The sequence below is a fragment of the Petaurus breviceps genome, unplaced genomic scaffold (genome assembly GCF_028583685.1).
Source record: "Petaurus breviceps papuanus isolate PSGF00001 unplaced genomic scaffold, PetGlider_PUasm1.0 577, whole genome shotgun sequence".
NCBI lineage: Eukaryota > Metazoa > Chordata > Mammalia > Diprotodontia > Petauridae > Petaurus > Petaurus breviceps.
In genome coordinates, this window is record NW_027186389.1 from 1,357,882 (window position 1) to 1,382,393 (window position 24,512).

General features: G+C 56.5%; 3 protein-coding genes and 1 long non-coding RNA gene across 4 annotated transcripts; 3 read left to right on the top strand and 1 right to left on the bottom strand.

Annotated features, from left to right (window-relative positions):
- Positions 1 to 106: 106 nt before the first annotated feature.
- On the top strand, positions 107 to 4,583 carry IZUMO1 (izumo sperm-oocyte fusion 1). Its single transcript, XM_069103413.1, is given in 11 exon segments — positions 107 to 1,006; positions 1,409 to 1,429; positions 1,432 to 1,725; positions 1,875 to 1,949; positions 2,036 to 2,122; positions 2,607 to 2,627; positions 2,826 to 2,906; positions 2,991 to 3,099; positions 3,246 to 3,529; positions 3,912 to 4,215; positions 4,425 to 4,583. Coding segments are annotated over 11 exon segments (1,362 nt in total). The 5' UTR covers positions 107 to 972; the 3' UTR covers positions 4,477 to 4,583.
- A 492-nt stretch (positions 4,584 to 5,075) lies between these two features.
- RASIP1 (Ras interacting protein 1) lies at positions 5,076 to 15,398 on the top strand. The gene is made up of 12 exons (XM_069103403.1): positions 5,076 to 5,206; positions 5,297 to 5,436; positions 6,099 to 6,832; positions 7,375 to 7,757; positions 8,146 to 8,790; positions 11,230 to 11,267; positions 11,386 to 11,537; positions 11,988 to 12,103; positions 13,075 to 13,318; positions 13,429 to 13,601; positions 14,475 to 14,622; positions 15,023 to 15,398. Exons 2-12 carry the CDS (start codon positions 5,300 to 5,302, stop codon positions 15,220 to 15,222), a joined length of 2,970 nt encoding a protein of 989 aa, XP_068959504.1. The 5' UTR covers positions 5,076 to 5,206; positions 5,297 to 5,299; the 3' UTR covers positions 15,223 to 15,398.
- On the bottom strand, positions 13,678 to 15,004 carry LOC138173371 (uncharacterized). The gene is made up of 2 exons (XR_011171372.1): positions 14,657 to 15,004; positions 13,678 to 14,021 (listed from the first exon to the last, which is right to left on the bottom strand). It is a non-coding gene; the product is annotated as an uncharacterized lncRNA (long non-coding RNA).
- Positions 15,399 to 16,407: 1,009 nt separating the features above from the next.
- MAMSTR (MEF2 activating motif and SAP domain containing transcriptional regulator) lies at positions 16,408 to 24,273 on the top strand. The gene is made up of 9 exons (XM_069103415.1): positions 16,408 to 17,094; positions 17,517 to 17,723; positions 18,239 to 18,369; positions 18,675 to 18,850; positions 19,101 to 19,215; positions 19,566 to 19,802; positions 20,109 to 20,213; positions 20,345 to 20,402; positions 20,667 to 24,273. Exons 1-9 carry the CDS (start codon positions 17,037 to 17,039, stop codon positions 20,954 to 20,956), a joined length of 1,377 nt encoding a protein of 458 aa, XP_068959516.1. The 5' UTR covers positions 16,408 to 17,036; the 3' UTR covers positions 20,957 to 24,273.
- Positions 24,274 to 24,512: the final 239 nt, after the last annotated feature.

A 24,512-nucleotide genomic window follows, 5' to 3' on the forward strand; every position in this document is an offset into this window, starting at 1 on the left:
GGCCCTGTTATGTAGGGGCAGGGTGTACCAGAAGCTCAGGAAGGAGACACTACATTGACCTGTCATCCTCTTTCCAAAGTGGATGAGCCCCAGAAGCTACTGGGAGTTAAGGGTTCAGGTGCCTCCCATCCCAGGAGACCAGGGCTTCCAGAATGCAGAGGTAGGAGAACTGGAAATTCTAGTCCCTTTGCAGGTGCTGGGACCCAAACTCTCTATGTCCTCTACACTACCTGAGGACAAATCCTCTTGGGGACCCAGGCACCCCCTTCCCAGTGCTGCCTGCTCTGGGACCTAGGTCCCCCCACCCCCTCCCAGTACCTTTTCTCTCTGGGACCCAGGGATACCCTTCTCAGTGCCCACCTCCTCTGGTACCCAGGCTCCCCTCCCTCAGTTTCTGTCCTCCTTGAGACCCAGGCACACCCTCCCCAGTGCCTGCCTCTGGAACCCAGGCACCCGCCCCTCCTCTTAAAAGAATACAGGTGCTACAGGAAATAGACTACATCTCCTAGAAGCGCCTTAGGTTAGGGGCTCGCTCGGTCAAGGAAGCAAGTATCCCAGGGGTTGCTGGGAGTAGTAGTCCCGGGGCCACACCCGTCCGCTCGGGCTGCAGTGGGGCATGAGGAGAGAGGAGCTTGACCCCCTCGGGTGTTCCCAGGACTCCCAGTCACAGTCCGGGATTCCACGGCGCTATGAGGTCACACTCGGTCGCCCACCCCTAAGCGTCCAATAGAAGAGGGAGGGGTAGGGAGGCGTTTGGGGTCCGAGGAGAAGGCAGGAGTCTCCTGCCTCGGCTCACACTCCCCGGAGCCCGATAAGGGTTTAGAGATCGTCTACAGGAGCTCCGAGAGGAGAAGAGGACTGTCCTAGAATTCCTCACCCTACCAACTTTCCAGTTTGCTGTGGGACTACGGCTCCCAGCAGCGCCCAGGGAGCAGTGGCCTTACAGAACGAGTCCCCTAGGAGTGGTGATTTATGGGAGATGTAGTTAAAGCGGCGCACCTGCAAGGTGGGTGGCTTTCCGCCCCAGTCTTTCCCTCCCTTCGGGCTGCCCCTTTGGCGGGGGCGGGGGCGGGGGTGGGGGTGGGGGTGGAGAGGAAGGGAGAAGCCAGGTGGACCTAGAGAGGGCAAACGCCAGCCCCTGAGTGACAACTCCAGCCTCTGATTTTATGATGCTCTCGAATCTTTTCTGTCTTGGAGGATAACTTCACAAAGGCTCAGGGAGTGTCTGTCCCCTTTATATTTAGGGGAGCCCGCTCAGTTAGAGGCTCTCCAATTTCAGGCTGCTTTGAGATTTTTCCCATCCTAGGTGTCGTACGTTTCCAGGGCCCCTTCACTTTAGGGTTTCAGTGGCAGAGTTTGGGGGTCCCGTGGAACTTGAAGGCTTAGGGCTTGTGACCATTACATTTAGGGACCCGCCTAGAGGAGCCTCGTGGGGGATCCCTCGGGCTGTGGTGAGTTCCACCACTATGAGCAGTCTCCTGCGCTCCGCGTCGCCCCTGGGGTTCGTGGTCTTAGTCCTGGCATTGAGTCCGCGCCGAGCGTGGGGATGCGTACTCTGCGACCCCGCAGTGGTGGCGGGACTGCGAGATCTGGAGCAGAGCTACCTGCCCAGCCACATGGACGTGGCCCCTCAAGTTCTGCAGACTTTCGTGAACCGACTGGAAGAGACCGTGCGCCAGTTTAGCGACCTGCCCTTTGAGGAGGACTCCTACCAGGGCGTCATAGGTGAAGAGCAGCCCCCAGGACGCAAGCGCAGGACGAAGGCGGCCTCGGCGGACTTGGACTGGGGGGTGCGGGGAGGGATTTAGGGGAAAGGTTTGGGCCAGCCTGGCCGAGCAACAGGAGCCCATTCCGCCCTAACCCCTTTTCTGTAGATGAGCCCACGCTGAGCAAAGTGTCCTGGGCCTTTCTGAAGGAGCTCAGGCGAATCAGAGATAGCGACCTCAGAGGTGGGTCTTGGTCAGGGGCTCCAGGCATCAGGCCGGAGAAGCGGGGTGTCCAGCCTCACAGAGCATGCGTCCCCTGCCCTCGGCAGACAATTTCCTCGTGAAGGAGCTCACTTGGACGCTGCATATGCAGAAGGAGAATTTCGCTCGCCTGGTCGGGGAGTTCCAGAGGGAAAGTGAGGAAGAGCCCTAGAGGGCCTGTCTCCCCAGCCAGGCAGCCCAGTGGCGTTGGCCCTGTCCCCACCGGGAACCCTGAAGCCATTGCTGAGACCCCAGGAGAACTTCGGCCTCTGCTCTCGCATCCTCTCGTATCCCGGTTCATTCGAGAAATCCCTCACCATCCCCTTTCCTCTCGGGGAGCCCTAATGACCTTTGCAGCACGGCCCCTGGGGAACCTTATGCCTTTTGCCCTCACCCGCTACGGAGAACCTCCTTCAGGGGCTTCGGGTTCTGGGCCCTAGCCCCGCTCCCTCTGTGACCCCAGTGACTCTAGTGCCCTCAGGGAACTTTAGGCTTCCTCTGAAGGCACCCCTGAGGCAGCACCCCACCCCCACCCCCGCAGGATCTAGGCCCTTCGTTCCTCCAGCTCCCACTCTTTCGAGGACCCAGGCACATATCCATCGCCCCTTGGGTAAAGCCTGGATCTCTTCTTCCCCACAGGTTTTTGTCCCAACAAATGCGGTGAGCGTTTTAGGGTACCGGCCCTCCGTACCCTAAGGATCATCCCTCCTCTTCCCTCCCTGCCCCAGTTCCGCAGCCCCTCAGGGCCCCGTCCGGTGACTTTGCTCCCTCGGGATTTGGTGACCCCTCCCAGGCCCTTAGCCCGCTCTATGCCCTTACCCCTCCCCCGCCCTTTCCCCATTCTGCCGCCCCTCTCAGGCCTCATGATGCAGACCCTCATCTGGTGCTATGGGTGTGAGAAGCAGGTGCACTCCTGTCATAAGTCTTACGACTGCGGGGGTGAGCGGGGGTCGGAAGCTGGGGATGAGGTCAGAGGCTGGGGTGGAACCTTATTGCTACAGTGACTGTCACTGCTATCTACAGCACAAACCGTACGGGTGAATGAGAATGGGGACATGGTCTTGGACTGCGAACTGAGTTGGCATAAGGCCGCCGAAGGGCTCACGGACTATAAATTCTACAGGGTACTTACTCCCAGATACCTGAGGGCCCCACTCACCCTGGGAGCTGTCCCAAGAGACACCCGTGGGACCCGCACTACCTTAGAGGTGACCTTCCCCCTTGGACTCCATGGAACCCTCTCGGTTCCTGAGTGACCCAGGCATCCCGTGTGGATCACAGGCCCCTGTGCCTGGCCCTTGGTGTGAATCCTAGACCCTTCGGCTACCCTTCGCCCCTGAGGATCCCAGCCGGGCTGAAGAGCTGCCCTGACCCTTGTGTGTTCATCCCCGGGGGCTGGGGCCAGGTCTGGCCAAATGGTTCAGAAGTCCTGATAAGTCGGGGCCAAGAATCCGCCCTCACCAAGCCCATGGTGTCATTGGAAGACTCAGGCGTCTATCGCTGCATCTTGGACACGGTTCGCATGAAGACCCCAGCCACAGTTATCACCTACTACGTAAAGGGTCAGCCTTCTTTTTCCAGACCTACTAGGTAGCACTTTGGGGGCGGGGTCTCAGGAAGGGTTCCAGGGGATAGGGGCGGGACGAGCTACGGGGGCTGGCCCTGAGCTGGCCGGAGCCAGCGGTTAGCCCCTGGGGGCGGGGCCTGAAAACTGGGGCCTGGGTCTGGCTCCCCCTCACCGACCCCTCCTCGAAGTGATTCCGGAAGACGAGGGAGAACTCGAGTCTTCCTATTCTGGTCAATGGCCGAATCTTAGTCCGGGTTCGAGTACTGAGACCAGTGTACACCTGAATCCGGTTGTGGGTCCGAGTCTAGCCCCCACTCCGACTCGCACCACGCCGGCCAGTCAGTGGACTTTCCATGGTCACAAGCCCCACCCCACAGTTGAACAGGAGCCCGGCAGGGAAGAACAGCCCACTATGACTTCGACTTCGGTTCCGAGAAAGACGTTGACTCCGACTGCAACATCACCGTCTGAGGCCGAGCCGGATTTGGAGGCCGAGCCGGACTCGGAAGCTGCTCCCAGTTCTGAGGCTGCGCCCGGCTCGGGGGCTCAATCCGGGCCGTGCACCGGACATGGAGATGTGTTCGCAGACTCGGGCCAGAAAGCCGCTAGGATCCTTAACATCACCCTGATCTGGCTAGTCGCTAGTGGGGCGGCTGCAGTGCTGGGGAGCCTGGCGCTGACGTGAGCACTGGGCGCGGCCAGACCCGGTAGTTACCAACCAGGCCAAGCCAGAGATGAAGGGGTGGAACCCTATGGGGCGGTGCCACAGGGGAGGGGATAGGGTATAAGGGGCGGGGCCCGACAGGCTACCCCACGGGCTAGGGGTTTGTGGGTGAGGGAAGGATTTCAAGATGCACAGGCTGCCTCACACTCTCCGGCATCTCTTCCAGCCTCTATTGCGCCCGCAGGGCGGGCCTAGACATGGGCCGGGCGGGGAAGTAATGCCAAGGGAATTCCAGCAGCCAGTGTTCCTGTATGGATCCGTCAGCCCCGGGGTACGGAGGTCCGGGGCAACCCCTACCCTCAGTCAATAAAAATGTCTCCTCTTTCTTTGTGTCTGTGACTCAGTTCAACAGTTCAGGTCTAGGACGGGACTCCTGGATGCCCGATGGCACGGGTCAGGGTTCCAGAATGGATTAGGCACCCAGTCACTTTATTATGTTATTAATATTATTTTGCTTTTTGAAGAAGGTAAAGTAGGGCAATTGGGGTTAAGTGACTTGCCCAAGGTCACACGTCTATTTTTTTTGTGTGTGTTAAGTGTCTGAGGTCGAATTTGAACTCGGGTCCTCCTGACTCCAGGGCCGCATTCACTGCGCAACCTAGTCTCCCCCGGACCCAGTCACTTTAGTTCCTGAGGGAGATGGTATTAGGACTTCCTAATAGGATGGCTGGGTCCCCAAAGGGGGCAGAAACTGAATAACCAGAGAATTGGCCCAGCGCTGGGGGGCGCTAGACGCCCAGGTTGTGCCCGTCCTAGCCATGCTTCTCTCCCCTCCCCCCAACCCCCCTCCCCGCCCCTGACAGGACGCCCCCTCCCCGCTCTTCCTGCCCGGCTTCCTCTTGCCTTTTCCTGTCCTGTTCCCACCCAGAACCAGGAACACCAGGATCTAGGCGGGAGCAGGACCCAAGCCTCACCTCGGGAGCCACAGGCCGCGGCCTCGGGAGAAGGGTGAGTCTCTGGAGTACAGGACCTTTAGTCCCTCTCGGACCTCGGTGTCCTCTCCCGCTGGAGAATCCAGAAGGTCTTACATCCTTGCAGGAGATGCTGTCGGGCGAGCGGAAAGAGAGCGGGAGCCCCCGCTTCGGCAAGCTCCATCTCCCAGCCGGCCTCTGGATCAACTCCCCGCGGAAGCAGCTGGCGAAGCTGGGGCGCCGCTGGCCCAGCGCGGCCTCAGTGAAGTGAGTGCGAGCCCCCCTCCCATTCAGGGGCCCGGGAGTCCCCATCCCCTATATCCTTGCTAGCTTTCCAGGGATCCAGTCAGTTGGAGATATGAGACCCCACCCCTTCCTGCCTCAGGAGTCCCTGCTGGCTTTCGAGAGACCCGGGTGGCAGGGGGATTTGAGCCTCTCCCAGGGACCCACCGTCTTCTTTTCTCGGAGTCCCAGGAGTCAATCTTCCCTTTTCTCAAGTGTCAGCCCCGTCCCCGAAGCCCACCCCCATGCTTCAGCGTCTGACACTCCCTTAGCCCTCTCCGCCCCCTTCTCCATGTCTCATGAATCTCCCTCTTTTTCTCTCTCTTCTCCCCGTCTCTTCGTCTTCCCTTTTCCCTTTCCTTCCTCCGTCTGTCTCCGTCTGTCCGTCTCTCTGTCTCCCTCCCCCTTTGACGGTCTGTTTCTCTTTTCCCATCTCCTGCTTCCTTCATATTTCTCGGTCTCTTCCTGTCTCTCTCCCTCCGTCCGTCTCTCTCTGTCTCTCTGCTTCTGCACGTCTCTCCGTATCTTTCTCCCGGAGCCTTGGTGACTGTCGGGGAGGTTCCGTCTCTCCTCTCTCCTGGGTCGTTCTGCCTGTCTCTGGACGTCTCTGTTGTTCTCCTTGTCCGCTGCATGCCTGACCTCCGCAGGTCTTCCTCCTCGGACACGGGCAGCCGCAGCAGTGACCCCGCACCAGCCTCTTCAGGTCACTCGGGCCCGGAGCTGCGCCGCGTCGGGGCCGTGAAGGCAGCAGGGGGGGCCTCTGGGAGCCGAGCGCGGCGCATCTCGCAGCTGTTTCGGGGCCCAGGGGCTGGGACCGGGGCCGGGGGCGGGGCCGGGGGCGGGGCGGGCCCCGGGGCCGGGGCCGGGGCCCAACGCTGGGCCAGCGAGAAGAAGCTCCCGGGCTTGGCTGGAGCTGTGGGCCCCGAGCCCCAGACGGCCTCGTGGGGCCTCCCGGGTTTTGGCGGCTCCAGCCCCGCCCCGGGCGTGCTGAAGATCTTTGGCTGCGGCCTCGCCTCGGGCACTAATTACAAGAGCGTCTTGGCTACACCTCGCTCCACGGCCCGCGAGCTGGTGGCAGAGGCCCTAGAGCGCTACGGGCTGGCGACCGGCGGGCTGCCTGGAGGCGGTGGCGACGGCGTCCCGGGGGGAGGAGCCGAGGCCTTCGCGCTCTGCGATGCTCTAGGCCGGCCACCCACAGCCTCCGGAGGAGCTGGGGAGTGGCGGGCAGAGCACGTGCGTGTCCTGGGCGACTCCGAGCGCCCCCTGCTGGTGCAGGAGCTGTGGCGCCCGCGACCGGGCTGGGGACGCCGCTTCGAGCTTCGGGGCAGGGAGGAGGCGCGCAGGCTGGAGGAGGAGGGTCCGGTTGCCGCGCAGGAGGATGGTGAGGGCGGGGCGGGGCTGCAGATGGGCGGGGCTCTTCCCCCGCTCGGTCCCTCCAGGCTCCTTTACCCTCCCTCTCTGGGTGCCGGTTTCTCTGAGTCTCTGTCCTGTCTCCTCTCCCCTGGTCCGAGACCCCCAACCCCTCTCTCTCTCTTCGTGGTTCTGTCTCCGTCTCCCCTCATTTCTCCCCTCTCCAGGGCTTCTCTGAGTCTGTATCCTCTTCCCCTCCCCCCGTCCCGGACCCCCAGACTCTCCCTGGGTCTGGCTCTGTCTCAGCCCATTTCCCTCTCTGGTAGCTCGGTTCTTTAGTCTCTGTCCCTCCCACATTACGCCCCCCCCCACCCAACCACTCTGTCCTGGGGTCTTTGCGTTTGTCCAACCAATCTCCCTAGGAAGCCTCTCTCTGTGTCTCTCTCCTCACTCTGCACCTCTGTCTCAATGGCTCTCTCTCTCTGTCCCCATTCCTCTCACTATCTCTGTTCGTGTCTCTATGTCTCCGTCTCTGATTGGGTGTGCATCGTTCTTGATGTCCATTCCTTGCAGGCCTGGGGGGCCCATCGTGGCGGCCCCCGAAGAGCAGATCGCGGGCAGCCTCGGGCCCGGGGCCGGGGCCAGGACCAGCCCCTAGCGCGGCGTCAGGCTCTGGCTCGGGTCCCAAAGAGCGGTCCGAGAACCTATCCCTGCGGCGTAGCGTGTCAGAGCTCAGCCTCCAGGGCCGCCGTCGACGGCAGCAGGAGAGGAGGCAGCAGGCACTCAGCTTGGCCCCGGGGCCGGGAGAGCCCGGCTCACCCTCACCGGCTTCAGCTCCGGCCCAGTCGGACTCCTTAGACGCCACCGCCGACTGGGACCAGCTGGTGCAGTGTCTAATCCAGCCACCATCCAGCCGCCCCTATTTCCTTATGCTAAAGGGTTACCGAGAGGCACAGGTGAGGCCGCCCCGACGGCGGGACTACAACTCCCAGAAGGCGTAAAGGCCCTCATTGCAAGGGGGAGGGGTTGGGAGGAGGAGGAGAAATGGTTGAATTAAGAAGCGACGTGGGAGAGTCCATTTAGAGGGAAGAAGTGGGGTAGGGAGCATTTTAAGGAGGCGGGAGACCGCCCAGAGGAGCGGAAGGGAGAGTCCACTTTGATGCGGCTGTTCGCTTATTTGAGGGGAAATGAGATCCTGTCTGGAGGAGGAGGTGGGGATGAAAAGAATCCTCCAACCTTGGAAACCAATTAGCCAGCGTTTCTTCAGCCGAGGTCCTGGAATGAGAAGGAGGAGGAGCTTATTAGCATCCTTTTTCCTCAGCCACTGGTCTTTTATTTCCCCAGGAGTTCGTGGTGTACGTGATGACTCGGGAGCAGCACGTGTTTGGACAGGGTGGAGGGAGCTCCGGGGCCCGCGGAGGGCAGGCTCCCCATGTGGACACCTTCCTGAATGCTCCCGACATCCTGGCCCGACACTGTACAGTGCGGGCGGGAGCGGAGGGCCCAGCCCACGTGCGCCCAGCCCGCGGGGCGGCTGTCACCCATAATGGGGGACAGCTACTGCGGGAAGCCGAGTTGAGGCCCGGTGACCTTCTGGGTCTGGGCGAACACTTCCTTTTCCTGTACAAAGACCCCCGAGTGGCTGAGGCTGGTCGACCCCCCTGGCTCCCTGCTCGACCCCTGGCTGCCCCGCCAGGCCCCGGCTGGGCGTTCTGCTGCCGCCTCTGTGGGAGAGGGCTGCAGGAGCAGGGGGAGGCCCTGGCCGCCTATCTGGATGGTAGAGAGCCCGTCCTGCGCTTTAGGCCCAAGGAGGAGGAGGCACTCCTAGGCGAGATCGTTCGGGCGGCAGGGACCGGGACACAGTTGCCCGCTCTGGGTCCAGCGACCCTGCTTGCTATGTGTGTAGAGCATTCCGCCCGAGAGTTGGAACTCGGCCATCTGCCCCGGTTGTTGGGCCGTCTAGCTCGCCTCGTCAAGGAGGCAGTCTGGGTGAGGCATCCTTGGGGTGCTTCCCTAGGGAGGGCACCAGGAGGGCTGGGGAGGCAGCTCGGGCACGACCCTAGGGCAGAACTTTCATAGGTTGTAATTCACTTATCGGAAAAGCCACATTTTCCATCTTAGACTCATAGAACATTGACTTGGAATCAGAGTCCTGAAGTTGAAAGCCTATCTAATTCAATATAGATGGACGTAAAACAAAAATCCAGCAGGAAGCTTTAAAACTTCCCGTGAGAGTGAACCTATGACCTCCCAAGGCACCCCATTCCACACTGGGATTTTTAGGCTTGACTTATAGCTATAGATATGTTCCTTTCTCCAATTTCCATCCATTGCTATAAAACTGAGATTTTCAATCAGAGATGCTAAAGTCTCAGGATTTGGCATTCTGTGTCTAAGATTCTAAGAATCAAGATTGTGTAATTCCTAAGTTCTACATATCCAAGATTCTAAAATACCTAAGTATTCAGAGATTCCAAGATCTTATGATACCAAGGTTTTATTAGTCCAAGATCCTATGAGTCCAAGGTGTATAAAGAGTCCAAAATTATGAATCAACGTAATTCCAAAGTTCAAAATCCTATAAGACCAATGTGGGAATTTCTTTTGCTTGACTATACATGTTTTGTTTTGTTTTTTGATTTCCCAATTGGGGAATGAGGATAGGAGGATGAGGATTTGGAACTGAAAATCAAATAAAATTGAATTTTAAAAATAACCTGTAAGTCCAAGATTCCATCAGATTCCAAGCTGAAGATTATGGGTACAAAAGTGCAAGATTCTTAAGCGTTCAAGATTCCATGAACCTAAAGTTTATAGATCTGCCTTTAAATCCAAAGGGATAAATAAAGTCTCAGAGAATCTTGGCATCTTATAATCATGTATTCAGGATCAGTTCCTCAAGGGAACTCTTGGTACCTTGCAGTCATACAACATGACCCATGGAACCTTGAACTCAGAATCATAGACTCATAGAATTTGTAACTTTTTTTTTTTTAACTAAACCTTGAACTTGTAGAAACGTAAAACCTTCGAATTGCAGGCTTAGAATATTGAACTCAGACTGTGGATGTGGATTACTCGTGTAATCTTGGACTTGTAGAACCTTAGACTCTTTGAAACTTGGATTCTTAGAACCTTAGACTCAGAATCTTGGACATGTAGAACATTGGGCTCCTAGAATCTTGAACTCTTGGCATCTTAGACATAAAATTTGTTACTTTCATAATTTTAGACTCAGAGAATTTGGGACTCTTGAATCTTGAATTCACAGAATCTTGAACTCATAATGTCTTGAACTTGGAATATAAGAATCTGATACTTATAGAATCGAGGACACGTAGAACCTTGAACTAAGATGATCTTTAACTGTTGTACTCTTTGGCATGTACAATTTTGGACTTAAAACTTGGACGTATAGAATCTTGAACTCTTAGATTCTTGTAACTTTGAGTCATAGGATTTTGAGTTCATTATAACAATACTTACTTTTTATCTATGCTTCAAAGTTTGCAAAATACCTTATGTATGATCTCATTGGAGCTTCATGAATGTACCACCTAGCTGCCTTCTTATCTAAGAACTGCATTGAATCTTAGGCTTTTAAAATCTCAGACATGTAGAATTTTAGGTTCATAGAATCTTGAACTCTTAGAATCTCACACTTTTGTACTCATGATCTTAAGCCTGGAATCTGATAGAATCTTGGACTTATAGGTTATTGTTAAAATTCAATTTTATATTATTTTCAGTTCCAAATCCTCACCCTCCTATCCTCCTTCCTCCCCTCATTCCCCAATTGGGAAAGCAAAAAACAAAACAAAACATGTATAGTCAAGCAAAAGAAATTCCCACATTGGTGTTATGGGATTTTGAACTTTGGAATTTTGTTGACTCATTATTTTGGACTCTTTCTACACCTTGGACTTATAGAATCTTGAACTAATAAAACCTTGGCATCATAGGATTTTGAGATCTCTGAATCTTACAGCATTTTAGAATCTTGGTTATGTAGAACTTGGGAATTAATCTTGATTCTTAGAATCTTAGACACAATGCCAAGTCCTGAGACTTAAGCATCTTTGATTTAAAATATCAGTTTTCTAGGTTGTTATTTTTTAAGAACTGCAGTGTCAGAACCAAAAAGGCCCTTAGAGGCCACCTGTTATCACCCCCTTATTTTTCAGAGAAGAAAGGTGAGAAACAGTTGGGGACTTCCCATTAAGGGCAGAATGAGGGGTACAGTGGGGTGTGGGTATGAACTCAAAAGCATGGTGAATTCTTTCCCTTACTTCCTGATGCTCTTCTTTGTTCATGTAAAAGCAAACAAAATCCACTCCATCCACTACCCCAGTTCTCAGTCACTTGGCCCCTAAACCTCCTGCTGCCCTAAGCTGATCACTTTTTGCTTTGTCTTTCTGTTCTCCTCAGGAGAAGATCAAGGAAATTGGAGACCGCCAGCCAGAGAAGTAAGACTTCATTAGGGTTGGTGAGGGTCAGGGTTGGGGGACCCCTAGGGCTGGAATACAGCCCAAGGGGACTGATCTTGGTCACCCCATGGCCACCCTGGTATTTGTTTCCCCACAGCCAGCCAGAAGGGACCCTTGAGGCACCACTGAGTATTGAGGCAGTGGCCGCCGAGCTTCGGCCCCTGATGTTATGGATGGCAAACACTACTGAGCTGCTCAGCTATGTGCAGGAGAAGGTGTTGGACATGGAGAAAGAGGCTGACCAGGAGGGTAAGATGAGACTGGGTGTCCTGGCCCTCTGGAGGCCTAGGCCTCCAGCTACTGGCCATCCCAAATTTCTCAGGGACAGCTTTCTTCTGCCCTATGGCTCTCCCAAATGGAAGCTAGGTTCCAGTCAATCAAGATCTCCTACATCTCAAAGATTAAGCTGCCTATAGGGAAGGCTAGAGGGGCCCAGGCATCTGGCCGGTCAGTGCGCCCTACATTTTAGGACTGGAATCTCCCAATAGATGTGAGCTAGCCCACGTCTTCTGCCTCTCAGGGATGGGTGTTTCTTGCTTATGGCCATCCTTAGAGGGACCTACACAGTTACAGTCAGCAGGCCCATATCTCCTACATTTCCAGGTTGCATCTTTTGCCCTCCTCCAGCCCTCACACCAGCAGTAGGGGCCAGTGGGGACCCTAGCCACAATTTGTGCCCAGCTCTTTCTTTTCCCTCAGGCCTGTCCTCAGATCCCCAGCTCTGCAGTGACCTTGAACTCTGTGATGAGGCTATGGCAGTGTTGGATGAGGTCATCATGTGCACCTTCCAACAGTCAGTCTACTACCTCACCAAGGTGGGTCCAGCTTTCACTTCCTACCCTGTGACCAACCTCCTCACAGCTTCAGGGTCCAGAGCCCTGTCCTCACTTGCTTTGACCTCATTCCCTGCCCTGTGACCTCACTTCTTACCCATGGCTTCATGGTCCCCCACCCCCCCCAGCCCTGCCCCCACTTCCCTTCCTGTGATCTCCTTAAGTCTTCACCCCCCACCCCTAGCCCTGTCCCCGATTCCTACTGGTCTGCCCTCACTTGGTCATTGCCCTCCCTTCCTGTTCCTTCAAGGGTCCTAGGACTAAGTGGGTCTCACCCCCTCCCAAGTTTTTTGGCCCATCCGGTCTATGTCATTCAGTGGCTGGCCCTCGGGGGCCTCCTTTCCTGTGACTGCATGGCCCTATGCCCTGCCTTTACTGTCTGCTTCTGTTAGGCCATTTCCTGTCCCTGGACTTCACTTCCTGCTGCTCAGCCCCTACTTACTTCAGTAGATGTTGACCTCCCTTCCTGTCCCCATCAGAAGTGGGGACCAGTGAACCCTGGTTGGGGTGCTATGGGTCCTGGGGCCAGGCACTCCCCCTCTCTAGGCCTCTGCTTCCTCCTGGTACTAGGAATGGATGATTTCTGGCTCCCACCCCAGCTGGCATGGCCATTCCCACTCTGAATCAGCTTCCTGTTCCAGATGAGATGGCCATCCCGTTTCCTCTGTGGGCCTGTCTTAGCCATCCTTACTCAGATCAGCTTACTCACACCTTCTCCCCTCTTTAACTGTCTCATTCCTTTTGGAGAAACTCCAGGTAGTATGCCCCTGTCCCTTCCTGAGCCTCAGTTCCCCCCCTCCCCCTTTAGGCTATGCTGTGATCCTTTGACCCCTCATCTCATCCTTGGGGGCTAAGGCAGCTTTCTTCCTGTTCCTACTATCTGAGAGCCTTTGGGGGCTGCTGGGAATTGCTGTCTAGCTTTTTACTGTCTTCCTCTGCCATCTTGTGTCCAGACTCTGTACTCCACGCTGCCAGCACTTTTGGACAGCAATCCTTTCACTGCTGGGGCAGAGCTTCCAGGGCCTGGGGCAGAGCTGGCTGCCATGCCCCCGGGGTTGAGGCCCACCCTGGAGGTGTTCCAGACAGCCTTGGAAATGACCCGACAGTGTGAGCTGCACCCAGACCTGGTGTCCCAGACCTTCGGCTACCTGTTTTTCTTCTCCAATGCATCCTTGCTCAACTCCTTAATGGAGAGGGGTGAGCATGAGTGGGGGGGCTGGGAGGCCAAATCCAAGGGATCCCAGGGGCTAGGTGGCCATCCCTCTCTGAGGATCACTGGCTCTTGTCTCCTTTACCTACTTCTCCAGGGCAGGGCCGTCCCTTCTACCAGTGGTCTCGGGCAGTGCAGATTCGGACCAACTTGGACCTTGTTCTGGACTGGCTTCAGGGAGCGGGGCTGGGGGACATTGCAACTGAGTTCTTCCGAAAGCTTTCCATGGCTGTCAACCTACTGTGTGTGCCAAGAACTTCCCTGCTCAAGGTGATGAATCGCCAGCCCCTCACAGGGACAGACAGGTAGGCAGGTGGTCAGGCAGACAACATAAGAGACAATGGAGTATCACCAATAAACATTATTAAGCAAGACTGGTAAGCGCCAGACACTAAATCTACTAAGCCAAGATAAGACAAGAAGCTGATTCTACGGCAGTTATGGGGAGCCTTCGGCCTCGAGGACACAGGTGCTCTATGAGTTTGGATTCAGTCACAGGGCCTCCCTTGAGGACCTAGAGGGCCACAAGTGGCCTAGAGGCTGAACGTTCCCCACACCTCTTCTGTGGGATAAATGACATATTCAGATTAAAATGACATACTCACAGATTAAATACAGGGCATTTGAATGACCCCAGTGGGGGGGGGGCGTGGATAATCAGGAGGGGCTTCATGTCGATGGCAGCTGAGACTTGAAGGAAAGAAAAGATTCTAAGGCCAGAGACAAGGCAGGGCTCGAGCCAGGAGGGGCCTCTTCCTGCCCTCTGCTTTGCTCTAGGCTGTCCCAACTTAGAATCCCGATGGAGTTCTGGAGGCAGGAGATGGCCACAGCCTTCTCAGAGGCAATGGGACCATTGACTTAGTGATCCCAAGAAAGCCCGAGGGGGCAGGAGAGATGCCCACACTGGCAAGACCCCGGCTGGGTGCCGCTGTCACGACCCCTGCTGACACCTAGGACTGGGTGGTTGGCGACTTGTCACTTAACCTTCGCCTTCCCGGGTCAGATTGAGGGACCCCAGGCCCTTGTCCTGTGGCCTGGACCTTGGCCAGGTAGAACTCCGGGGTCCTCCCACGTTCTCCCACTCCGTCACGCGTGGGCCTCCCGCCCGCCACCCTGATCCCCCCCCTCCCCCTCTTCTCCTAGGCCTCCTGGAGCGGTCTTCGGACGGAGCACCCCACCCTGAGCCCCGCCCAGCTGCACCACGTGCTCAGCCACTACCAGCTGGGCCCGGGCCGCGGCCCTCCCCCAGCCTGGGAGCCGCCAGCGGCGGAGCTAGAAGCCATGGACACGGGTGAGGAGCTCCCTCCGCCAGCCCCGCCCCCCACCCGCCCGGGGCCTCAGTGTCCTCGTCTTCGGGATGAGCGCCATGGGCTGGGCGACTCCTGACGTTCCTCCCAGCGCCACGGACGCCCGCTCTTCCATTAGCCAGACCCACACTGTGGGCATTGGGAGTGTCCGGGTCCAAAAAAACAATCCCACCGTGCCTCGCGGGAAAAAGGGACGCGGCCGCAGGGGCTGCTGGGGGTTGCAGTTCTCTCGGCCGGCGTAGACAGCGCGACCGTGGCGGGGGAAGGGGGTGAAAGGACAGCGCCCACTCCGCTAACCGAGGCGTTTGCCCTGCAGCCCTGCCCCCACCCCCATCCCTTTAGAGATCTGGGCTCCGCTCTGACTATCCCTCCCCACCCCGCCAGGCGACATCTTCGAGAGCTTCTCTTCGCACCCACCCCTGATCCTGCCGCTCGGTGGTTCGCGCCTGCGCCTTTCGGGGCCTGTTACGGATGATTCCTTGCACGCCGAACTGCGCAGGCTCCGCCGCCTGCTCTGGGACCTGGAGCAGAAAGAGCTGCCGGCCAATCAGCGCCACGCACTCCCCCTGGTCGCGTCGCTGTGATAGGGCGCCTGCGCTCGGGGCTTGCCTTCCACTTCGCCCCTCCCCCCCCCCGTCCGCCTTAGTCCCTGGTCCTAAATCTGGAAGGAACGCGAGGGGGTGTTCCCGGGCCTCCCGGGAGTTAGTTCCCGGGCCGCCGTAATTTTTTTCTGGAGAAATAAAGAAATTCGGAGCTTGGACTCCCAGCGTGTCCTAGCGGAGAACGTGTCCCGAGGGATCGCAGACTTTCGGGCTCCCAGACGTCCCCTCCCTACCCGCATCCCCCCGGGACCCAGGAGTTCTTTGAGCCTCCAGGAGGCAAAGGGCCCCCTCTCCAGGCGCCGCTTCCTTGGAGACCCTTGGAACCTCCAACCCCATGGGTACCTCTGGGTCTCGTACAGTCTTGCCCCCTCGGAAATACGAGGATTCCCGTCCCCCTCTTCGGAGAACCAGGAGCCCTTCTTCAAGCCCAGCCCCTTCCGAGATTCCCTCTCCCCACTCCCACCTCAGGGCTCTTCAGTTCTCTCCCCATGCCTTGAGGATGCATGTGTCCCTTCCCCAGGCCATGCGCCTTTGGAGACCCAAGGAATCCCCCCTTCGCCGCTTCTGGGGTACCCCAGGGTCTCCCCAGCCTCACCCCTTTGGAAATCCAAGGATTCCTGTCCCCAAGCCCAGATCCTTTGGGGAACCTCCGGAGTTTCCTCCTCCAGCCTCGCCAATTCGGAGACTGCCCTCTCCTAGAACCACCCTCTCAGAAATACGGGCATTTGCTCCGCTAACTAAGGCACAACAGGGGTCTCTTTGGCCATTTCCCCAACCTCGGGAGCCCAAGAGTCCGCTTTCTCAGCTCCAGTCCCTAGGGGACCCAGGCGTCCCAGGCCCCAGCTTGAACTCTTTTCTCCCCCGAACCTGACACCCAGCGCAGCGTCAGGGAAAAAGCTAGCAACAGGTGGCTCCCGCTGGGGGCCGCGCCCCCGCACCTGCGACTGTCCATCCCTGGCGGCCCCAGCCCTTTCCCTTCCCCCTCCTAGGCCACCCCAATGCCTTCCCCTTTTCCCCTCGGCACCAGGGTCAGAGCACGGAATAAGGGAGCCTCGGGACCCAGGCGTCCAGGCCTTACATCCTCCGCCACATCCCTCCCCACCCCCACCCCATCTCCAACTCTCCCCCCTCCCGTTGTCCCAAGCCCGAAGCGGACCCCATAGGCCAGTGACTCCTAAATCTCTTCTGGAGGACCCCGGGCTGTGGCGAAGGGGCGGAGTACAGGCAGGTCTGGCCTGAGAGGGCGGGGCCTGGGGTCTCGAGCCTGGCCGTTGCACCCAGCTAGATACTTTGCACTCCAGCGGCCCTGATTCCATCTGGTGAGATGCCCCCCAACCTTCCTCGAGGGAGAGGGTGTCCTATTTTTTTCCCTGCCCCTAAGCCCTCCAGTCCCCGTGCCCTCAGGGACCTAGGAGTTCAGGCCCACCGACCCCGGAGCCCGGCATCAAGGTCCTCAGCTACCCCATCCCTTCAAGGACCGGGGCTTACTGGTCCCTAACTCCCATCCATTCTCTATTCTCTCTTTACCCACGAGCCAGGCGTTCCCAGCTCCCGGCTAGCAAATTTTCTGCTACTCCTCCCAAACTCTATTTCCCTCAGGGATCTGCTCCTCCCCCTGAACTACTTCCCTCGGGGCCCTTGACGTCCTGGATCCCAGGGGTACAACTAAGAGTTCCTTACCCCTCCACACGAATAATACCTTCCTGCCCTGGCCCTCTAATCTGACCCTCTGCTCGCTCCGGGAGGCCCCCACCCCCCGCCTTTCAGACCAGCTCCTCTCCGCCCCCTTCCTGGCCATGACCCTCGTTGCCTCGGCCCAGTGTTCCCAGCTCATCCGCTCCAAGTTCCGCTCCGGTGAGGGAATCTAGCCGGGAGGGCCGCTTGTGCAGAAATGGGGGTGCACGGGGAGATCGGTGCACGGCCTGGGTGTGTAAGGGGACTAAGAAAGGGCGAAGGGTCGCTGTGCAAGGAAATAAGTGTTGTGCATGCGCTGAGAGCAAGGGCGGGGGAGTGAATGTGCAAGGAGATCAGTGTGCAAGGGATAGGGAAGGGAGGGGAGTGTGTGAGGAGGGGAATAAAGGTGCCAGGAGGTCAAGCGTGCAAGGGCCCTGTGTCCTAGGCTCTCCAGTGGCCGTGGCGAGAACAGGACTTCCCCCTCCCCCAAGCAGGCTGGTTTCCCGGCTGACCTTCGGGCTCACTGAAGCTGGGCGGGGGACTTGGGCGTGGGGGGGGGGCGGGGCCTGGTGGCCCTGACCCGGCTCTTGGCTTTCCTTCAGTCCTCCAGCTCCGGATCCACCGGAGATCCCAGGACCAGCGTGAGAGTGGGCAGAAGCCTGACCAGACCTCGACTGGGATAGAGGCCTCTAGTCACTCAGCCTTTCTCCCCACAAATGGATCCAGGGGCCCCCAGCGCCTTCCCCCAGGTCCTGCCCCCTGGGGAGCACAGCCGTCTTTCGCCCAGTCTTTTCCACCTAGGGATTCAGGTAGCTTCTTCCCCCATTTCCGTTTTCCACTCAGAGACTCAGACCTTGAAGCTCCAAATGTTATCCTCCTCCCCCAAGTACCCGGATGTGCCTCTTCCAGTCCAAACATTTACTTAGTCCCAACTGTAGTTTGGGCAGATTCCTGTATCACGGGGGATTCTGATTAAAACAAAAGGGGTTAATTTAGCTGAAAATTGGAGCTCATGGAGAGAACTAATGTGAGAGGAGCCTGGAAAGGGGGAGGCTACAGCCACACTGTGAAGGACTTTAAATACCTAAAAGGTTACTAGTATTTGATCTCAAAGATAATAGTCACTGAAAGTCCTAGAGCAGAGCAGAATCAGAATCAGACTAATGCTTTAGGAATATCCACTGGAGAACGGAGTGGAGGTTAGATTGACATAGAAGTTTGTGGTAGGGCAGACAAGGCGGTGACTTTCAATAGGGCAAGGGAGAAGGGATGAGGGCTACTTCATCCCTTCCTTGGGTCTCAGTCTCATCCTTTCTTCTTACAGTGGATCCCTGGATCTCGGCCCCAGGCCCCGACCAAGCCTCCCTCACCAGTTCCTCCCCCTTGTCTTGTGACTCTGGGGTCCCCAAACCCAGTCCAGCAGCCTTCCCCTTTTCTGGGGTGTCACTGAAGAAGGTGAGCCAGGGACTGAGAAGTCATTTGTTCGAAGCTCTCCGTCAGGGTTGGCCAGTCCTCTCGGAATTCTAGCTCCAAGGCTAGGCTCTCCAGTTCCTTTGGGGGGGCCTGGATCAGTGCGCCCGTGCTCTGCGGCTCCCGGCCTTCCCACCTGACCGCCAAGGAATGCTCTCTGAACTACAACTCCTAGGGTGCTGCAGAACCGATTTGGGAGATTTAGGCAGGACTTTGGCCAGAGGCTTCATGGGAAGTGTAGTTCCGGCCTGGGGAAGGGTGCCTAACTCGAGCTGGAAATCCTTTGACAGGCCAAGGGAGACGGTCACCAGAGGGAGCCCAGGCCCAGGTTGAAACCACTGAAGTACCACGCCTACGTGCCCCCAGAGCACCGCTCAGGGCCAGGGGCAGGGGCGCCGGCCCAGGGAAGCCCCCCCAGGGAGGATGGGCAGCTCCCGGGGCACAAGCAGGACCTGTCTTTGCCCAGGTGAGGTTCCGCCAAGCAGTTCCAGGATCCTACGAGACTCTGCCTTGCTTTGGGCCCCCGGTTCCTTTGTGTCCCAGCTCCCAGGATACCAGCCCTCTCGGCACTCAGACGAGCCACAGAAGCACCTCGCCCAATCCAGACCCCTAAGGGGTTCCAGGCCCTCTTTCCTTAACTGGGGGTCCCGGCTCCCAAGGGCATCACTTCTTCCCTCCCAAAGTCCAACTCTAGAATCTTTCATTATGCATTGCAGGGCTTGGGGGTCGAGACCTGGACTCCAGGTCAGCCCCTCAACGCCGGAGATCCCCCGACCAGTGACCCCTAAGCCCAAGTTAGAGCTTCAGACTCTCCGACTGGAGGAGCTGACGGTGAGTTAGAGGGAAATGGGAGACCCCCTTTCATGACTCCCCAAACTGAAGCCCTTGGGAGAGCAGATATTCCTTCTCCTTGAAGCTCCAGGCGCTCTCGCCCTATTTTGAGTCCCAGATGTTCCCTTTCAGAACGCTGCCTCATGGGAGCCCCAGCTTCCCTTCCTCGAGGTTCCCAGACTCCCCTGTTCCCACCTAGCTAGCTAGCTCCCTAGGGGACTTGAGGATGCTTTCGTCCAGCCTCCCCCTCGAGGTCCCAGGCTCCCCCGGCCCCTCGGGGATTCGGGCGTCCTTTCTTCCAGCCGCCCAATTCCTGCAGCCTCAGAGTCGATGCGCCCGCCTGCCCGCAGGTCTCGGAGCTCCGCCAGCAGCTCCGTCTGCGGGGCCTCCCAGTGTCCGGCCCCAAACCAGCCTTGCTGGAGCGGCTGCGGGGGCCCGGGGCCCGGGACAGGCAGCCCCCGCTGCAGCGGCCGGTGCGGAGTCCCGGGATCCGCTCCCGTGCCAGCCCGACCTCTAGCTCGAAGGCTAGGTCTCGTCCGCGACCTCGGACGGAGCCCCAGGCCCCTCCTAGAACAGCTGGAAAGTCCGTGAGTGCTGGCAAGGGGAGGAGCACAGGAAGAGGGGAGGGAGCGGGAAGAGGACTAGTGAGAAGCCCCCGAAGGGCGGGTCTGCGGCTAGGAAAAGGGCGTCTAAAGAGGAGGGACCAGAAGAAGGAAGATGGGAGGGACCACGGCTGGGGGCAGGGCCAGAAGTGGGGAGGGGCTCAGAGAGAGGCCCCAGCAGGAGAAAGGAAAGCAGAGCAAAGGGCGGGTGAAGGGAGGGGCCAGAGGAGAGGGGCGTAACAGGGAGGGGCTGCAATGCGGTGGGGCTGAGTTCTCTTCCCGTCCTCTCAGCCCTGGCCCCGCCCTGCTGCCCCCGAGGCCCCGCCTGCTCCTCCCGCCCCGCCTCGAGTCCTGTCGTTGGAAGAGGAGCTTCAGGAGGCCATTCTCAGGGCACAGGTGTGGGCTTGGAGAAGATGGGGAAGGAAGGGTTAGGAGGTTTGGGAAGGGATATCTGGGAGAAGGGGAGCGGGAGGGCCAATCCCAGAGGAAGGGATCCCTTACCTCCTCCCTCACCTTCCCTCTCCCAGCTCATCCCCCAACACTCGATCCAGGACATTCTGGACGAACCCCTGGAGCCGCCGGCAGGTGAGAAATGGATCCCGGACAGCAGGCGTGGGGGTGGAGGGCAGTCAGGGACGAGACTCGTGGGGCTCTGGCGCAGAGGAGGATCACCGTTGTTACCGAAGTGATGGTGCCTGAAGGAAAGGCGCCGCTGGGACCTGGGAGAGGGCAAGGGATGAGGTCACAGAACATATGGGTCCAGGTCGCCTGCCCAAGGGACCAGGGAGGGCCAGAGAAGTCTGACAGCGCCTTCCCTTCTGTCTTCTCCTGCCCTTCTGCTCTTTTCAGAAGCTCTGCCCCCACCCCCGCTGGATTTCCCGGGCTCCTTCGACCTCCTGTCCCCATCGCCGCCGCCGGACTCCGAGGGCCTGTCCTCCGTCTTCTCCTCCTGGCCTCCATCCCCTGCCAGCTCCCCATCGCCAGGACCTGGGCGGCCCCTGGAGGCGGCCGATTGGCTGGAGGCCCTAACCGGAAGCCCAGCTCTGGACTGCTCCGGCCCGACCCCTAGCATCTTCTGTACCGACTTCGCAGAGCCCGGGACCAGCAGACTCTGGGACTTGGGGGTGGAGGAATGGTGATGGGAGCCTGCAGGAGGGGGCCCCAAAGGGTACAGACACCCAGCAGACAGGGACACCCACGGGTCAGGAGCCACAGAAGAGGGCCACACAAACTCAAAAACACACAGACACTGACAGTCACACTCAAACGGTGGCAGAATAGGACAGAAACCAGCACAAAGGAAAAACGCCATTTCCACAGAGAAACAGAGAAAGACCTGCAAAGTGACAGAGACACAGAGGGGGGACAAGAAATGAGAGGGAAACAGAGGCAGGGCCACTGACATTCAGAACTACAGAAATGGTCCATCTTTCACAGGGACCCTTACTAATGGAGAGAAGGATGTTAAACTGAGGAGCTCAAATCCCCAATCCCTGCCCACACTGAGAGTCTGGGACTAGACAGGCATAGGGTCGGCTGAGTGATGCTGAGGAAGCTCCCCTGCCCCCCATCTTCTTACTTCTTACAGACTATGTAGATTCCTCAACTATTCTTTCTCCTCTAAAATGTGAGGACCAGTCTGGTCAGTTTTCAGCACCTGGCCGGCCTCAGGTTTGTAGACTGGACTTCGGACTGCCCTTAGGGAAAGTCCTTAATCTCTCTGGTCCTCAGTTTCCCCGTCTTTAAAATGAGGGAGTTGGAATCCCTTTAAGATGGAGTGAGACAAATTCTAAGCTCCCCTCTGCCTTTTAGAATCTGTGATTTCTAGACTTGCTGTGTGATTTGGGTGTCGGCAGCTCACTCTGGCCTTCAGTAAAATGAGGTCAAGGTCACCGGGCTCCTGCTTTTCAGACACTTCAATCTTCACTGGGGAGGATGAGGCTGTACAGAGACTCATGAACATGGGACAGGCTCTCAGCCTTCTGGTCTCTGCTTTAAGCTTCCCAGGTTGGGGCTACACCCCTGCCCATCCTACCTCTAATCAGAACCCCAGGTTGGGACCCAGCATACCTCCCAGGGGTGTAGGCAGGAAGGTGTCTGAGAACTAGCAGTCTAGCAGGTTGGGTACAGCTGTCTAAGTCCCTGCTGCTGACCTGCATGAAGGCACCCGTGGCTATGAGTAAATGGTTGCCCTGTGTCTGAAGCAGGAAGGGAGTGTCCAGTGAGGCCTCAGTCAGTTCACTTTGAACCCCTTCTGGAGGCATCTATTCTGTGCTCTTTGTCAGAAGAGTTGGTCGCTGGTGACCTTGAAGCTGGTACTAGCGAATCAGCCCAAACTATGTGTCTGAGGGAGCTCCCACAGTGGGCCACCACATCCATTCATTACTTAAGATATAGCTGAGAATTTAGGTGTTGGGTTTTTCTTTCTTTCTTTCATTCTGAGCCTGTGATTTCATCAGTGTGGAGAACTGGAATTAAAAATCTCTCTACTAATGTGCAAAGTTTAGTAGGGGGATTCAATCCAAGCCATCCAGCATTCATTAAGTGCCTGCTGTGTGCAGAACTTAGGACTAGGAGTTAGGAGAAACAAAAACTCCAAGAAAGGCAAAACCATCGCTTGTCTACAGGGACCTTAGTCTAAAAAGGAGTTGATTCAAATGGATGCAACCAGTATTTAATAAGGGTAAAACCTTGTATAGTGAGGGGCTGAGGAGCCCCAAAGTTTAGGGTCTCTGCCCTCAAAGAGCTCACCAGCACTCACCCTGGATCACCCAGAATAGGAAGGGACTAGAGACCAGCATGCTCAAGCCATACCTGAACAATGAGCCTCTCTGCAACCTAGCTACCAAGGGGGCAGCTGGCCTGTCTGAAGAGCCCGGGATGGGAGCTCTCCATTCCTGAGGCACTTAGGACATGCCCAGAGACAGCAAGGAAGGCTTTGAGATTTTCTGTGTCTCCAGTGCCCAGCACCAAAGAGTCTGCCCAACAGTGTAGAAACTGAATTGGTGGATTGAATGAATATGGATCCAATGGGTGTTTCTGTCTCTACTTGTATCTTTCTAGAAGTCTGTGTGTGTGTGCCTCTGTGTCTGTGTGTGTGTGTGTGTGTGTGTACATGCATGTCTGTTTCTGTGTGTGTGTTCCTCTGGGTTTTTCTAGAACTAGCGCTGGATGGTCTTTATTGAACTTTACTTAGAGAAGGGTGAAGCACTCCATGCAGCTCAAGGACAAAGGGCCTCGCTAATCTGGGGAACCAGGGGAAGCTTCCTGTTGGGGGTGCCACTTTTGTGGATGAGGCCAGGGAACTGTTCCCTCTTGACAGTTGGGCTGTTGGGCCAAAATGTGGCTAATCCTTGCTCCCTCCAGTTCCCCTGTGATGGAGGAGGTCAGGGAGGAGCTAAGCACCCCCTCCCCCATGTGTCAAGCACTGTGATCAGTGCAGGATATGTTGGGCTTTTGGTGCACATCATGTAATTTTCTCTTCCACAGAGATGCTTCACATGTGAACATCCTGAGGGCAACACTAAGTTTCTCCCTATTTTCTAAATAACAAAGGTTTCTTTTTAGTTTTTTCTCAAAATTGTCATCTTGCTTCAGTCCTTGAAAACAAACCAACCTCTTGTGCTTGCTTATTTACTGACTGGCTACATGGCCATCAATTTCTTCTGAACCAAGTGACAGTTATCCCTGTAAGTGACACGAACAAATTAATGTCCAGCTTGCTCGCAGTTAAAATACAGGTTTTTTTTTTGTTCCTGATTTAGATTTCCTACATCAGCTAGAAGTGACTTAGTTGAGGAGAAAGTCCCCAGACCTCTATCCCTATCTCTGTTTCCCAAAGTTGACTCTTTAGCATAGAAAAGTCATCTTCTGGATAGACATAAGGGTGATATGTACAGCAAAACGGAATCAATTTTTTTTCATATTTCACAACTATATTCCTTTTTGCCATACACACACCACTCCTGTACCCATCCAAAAGATGCCTGTTTCTCCTTCATTTACCAGGGGCAAGTCCATCCATTGAAAGGTCTTGTTCCCTCATTATACCAAGAGGCTGGATCTGGGTGGTTGTTCCAGCTATCAGGTATTGGTAGGTTTCTTCTCCTGAGTGTGATCAATCTAAGACTGCCTTTTCCTTGGGCTCTGTGATCCCCTTCAGGGAAGGTATCCTGGAACCTGCTTTTGTTGAATTTGTCACATTCATATTGATTTACTATTTCCAAACACTGATAAACAATTGGCATCTTTAGGATCTTTGGTAACTAAGACCAATTAGCTATGCCTTCAGCCGGCACATTTTGTCTAGTCTAATTATATCTGCTTCCTCTGGCTTTCCCAGTCCTGTATCACTCTGAGGCTTGTAGCTGACTGTCTATTCGAGTTATGAACTCACCAGATTCTCATCTTGTGTCTATAATCAAATAAACTACATTTGTGCTAGGATTATAAAGCAGTCTGTTGTCTTCGTGTCTCCAGTGTTTGACAGCTCATCGAATTCAAAATTAACAACAGTGATTGTCTTAGAACTCTATGTAAGAACAACGGTTTCTCTTAGAACTCCAAACAAAGGAGACTTAATAGCAGACTGGCTGCTGAGCAGGAAAGGGACAGCACACTTACCTCTGATTGTTCCATAGCCTTTGATTTTCCTTTTGCCTTGGTTCACATTCTCCATGCACTTGACACACCTCA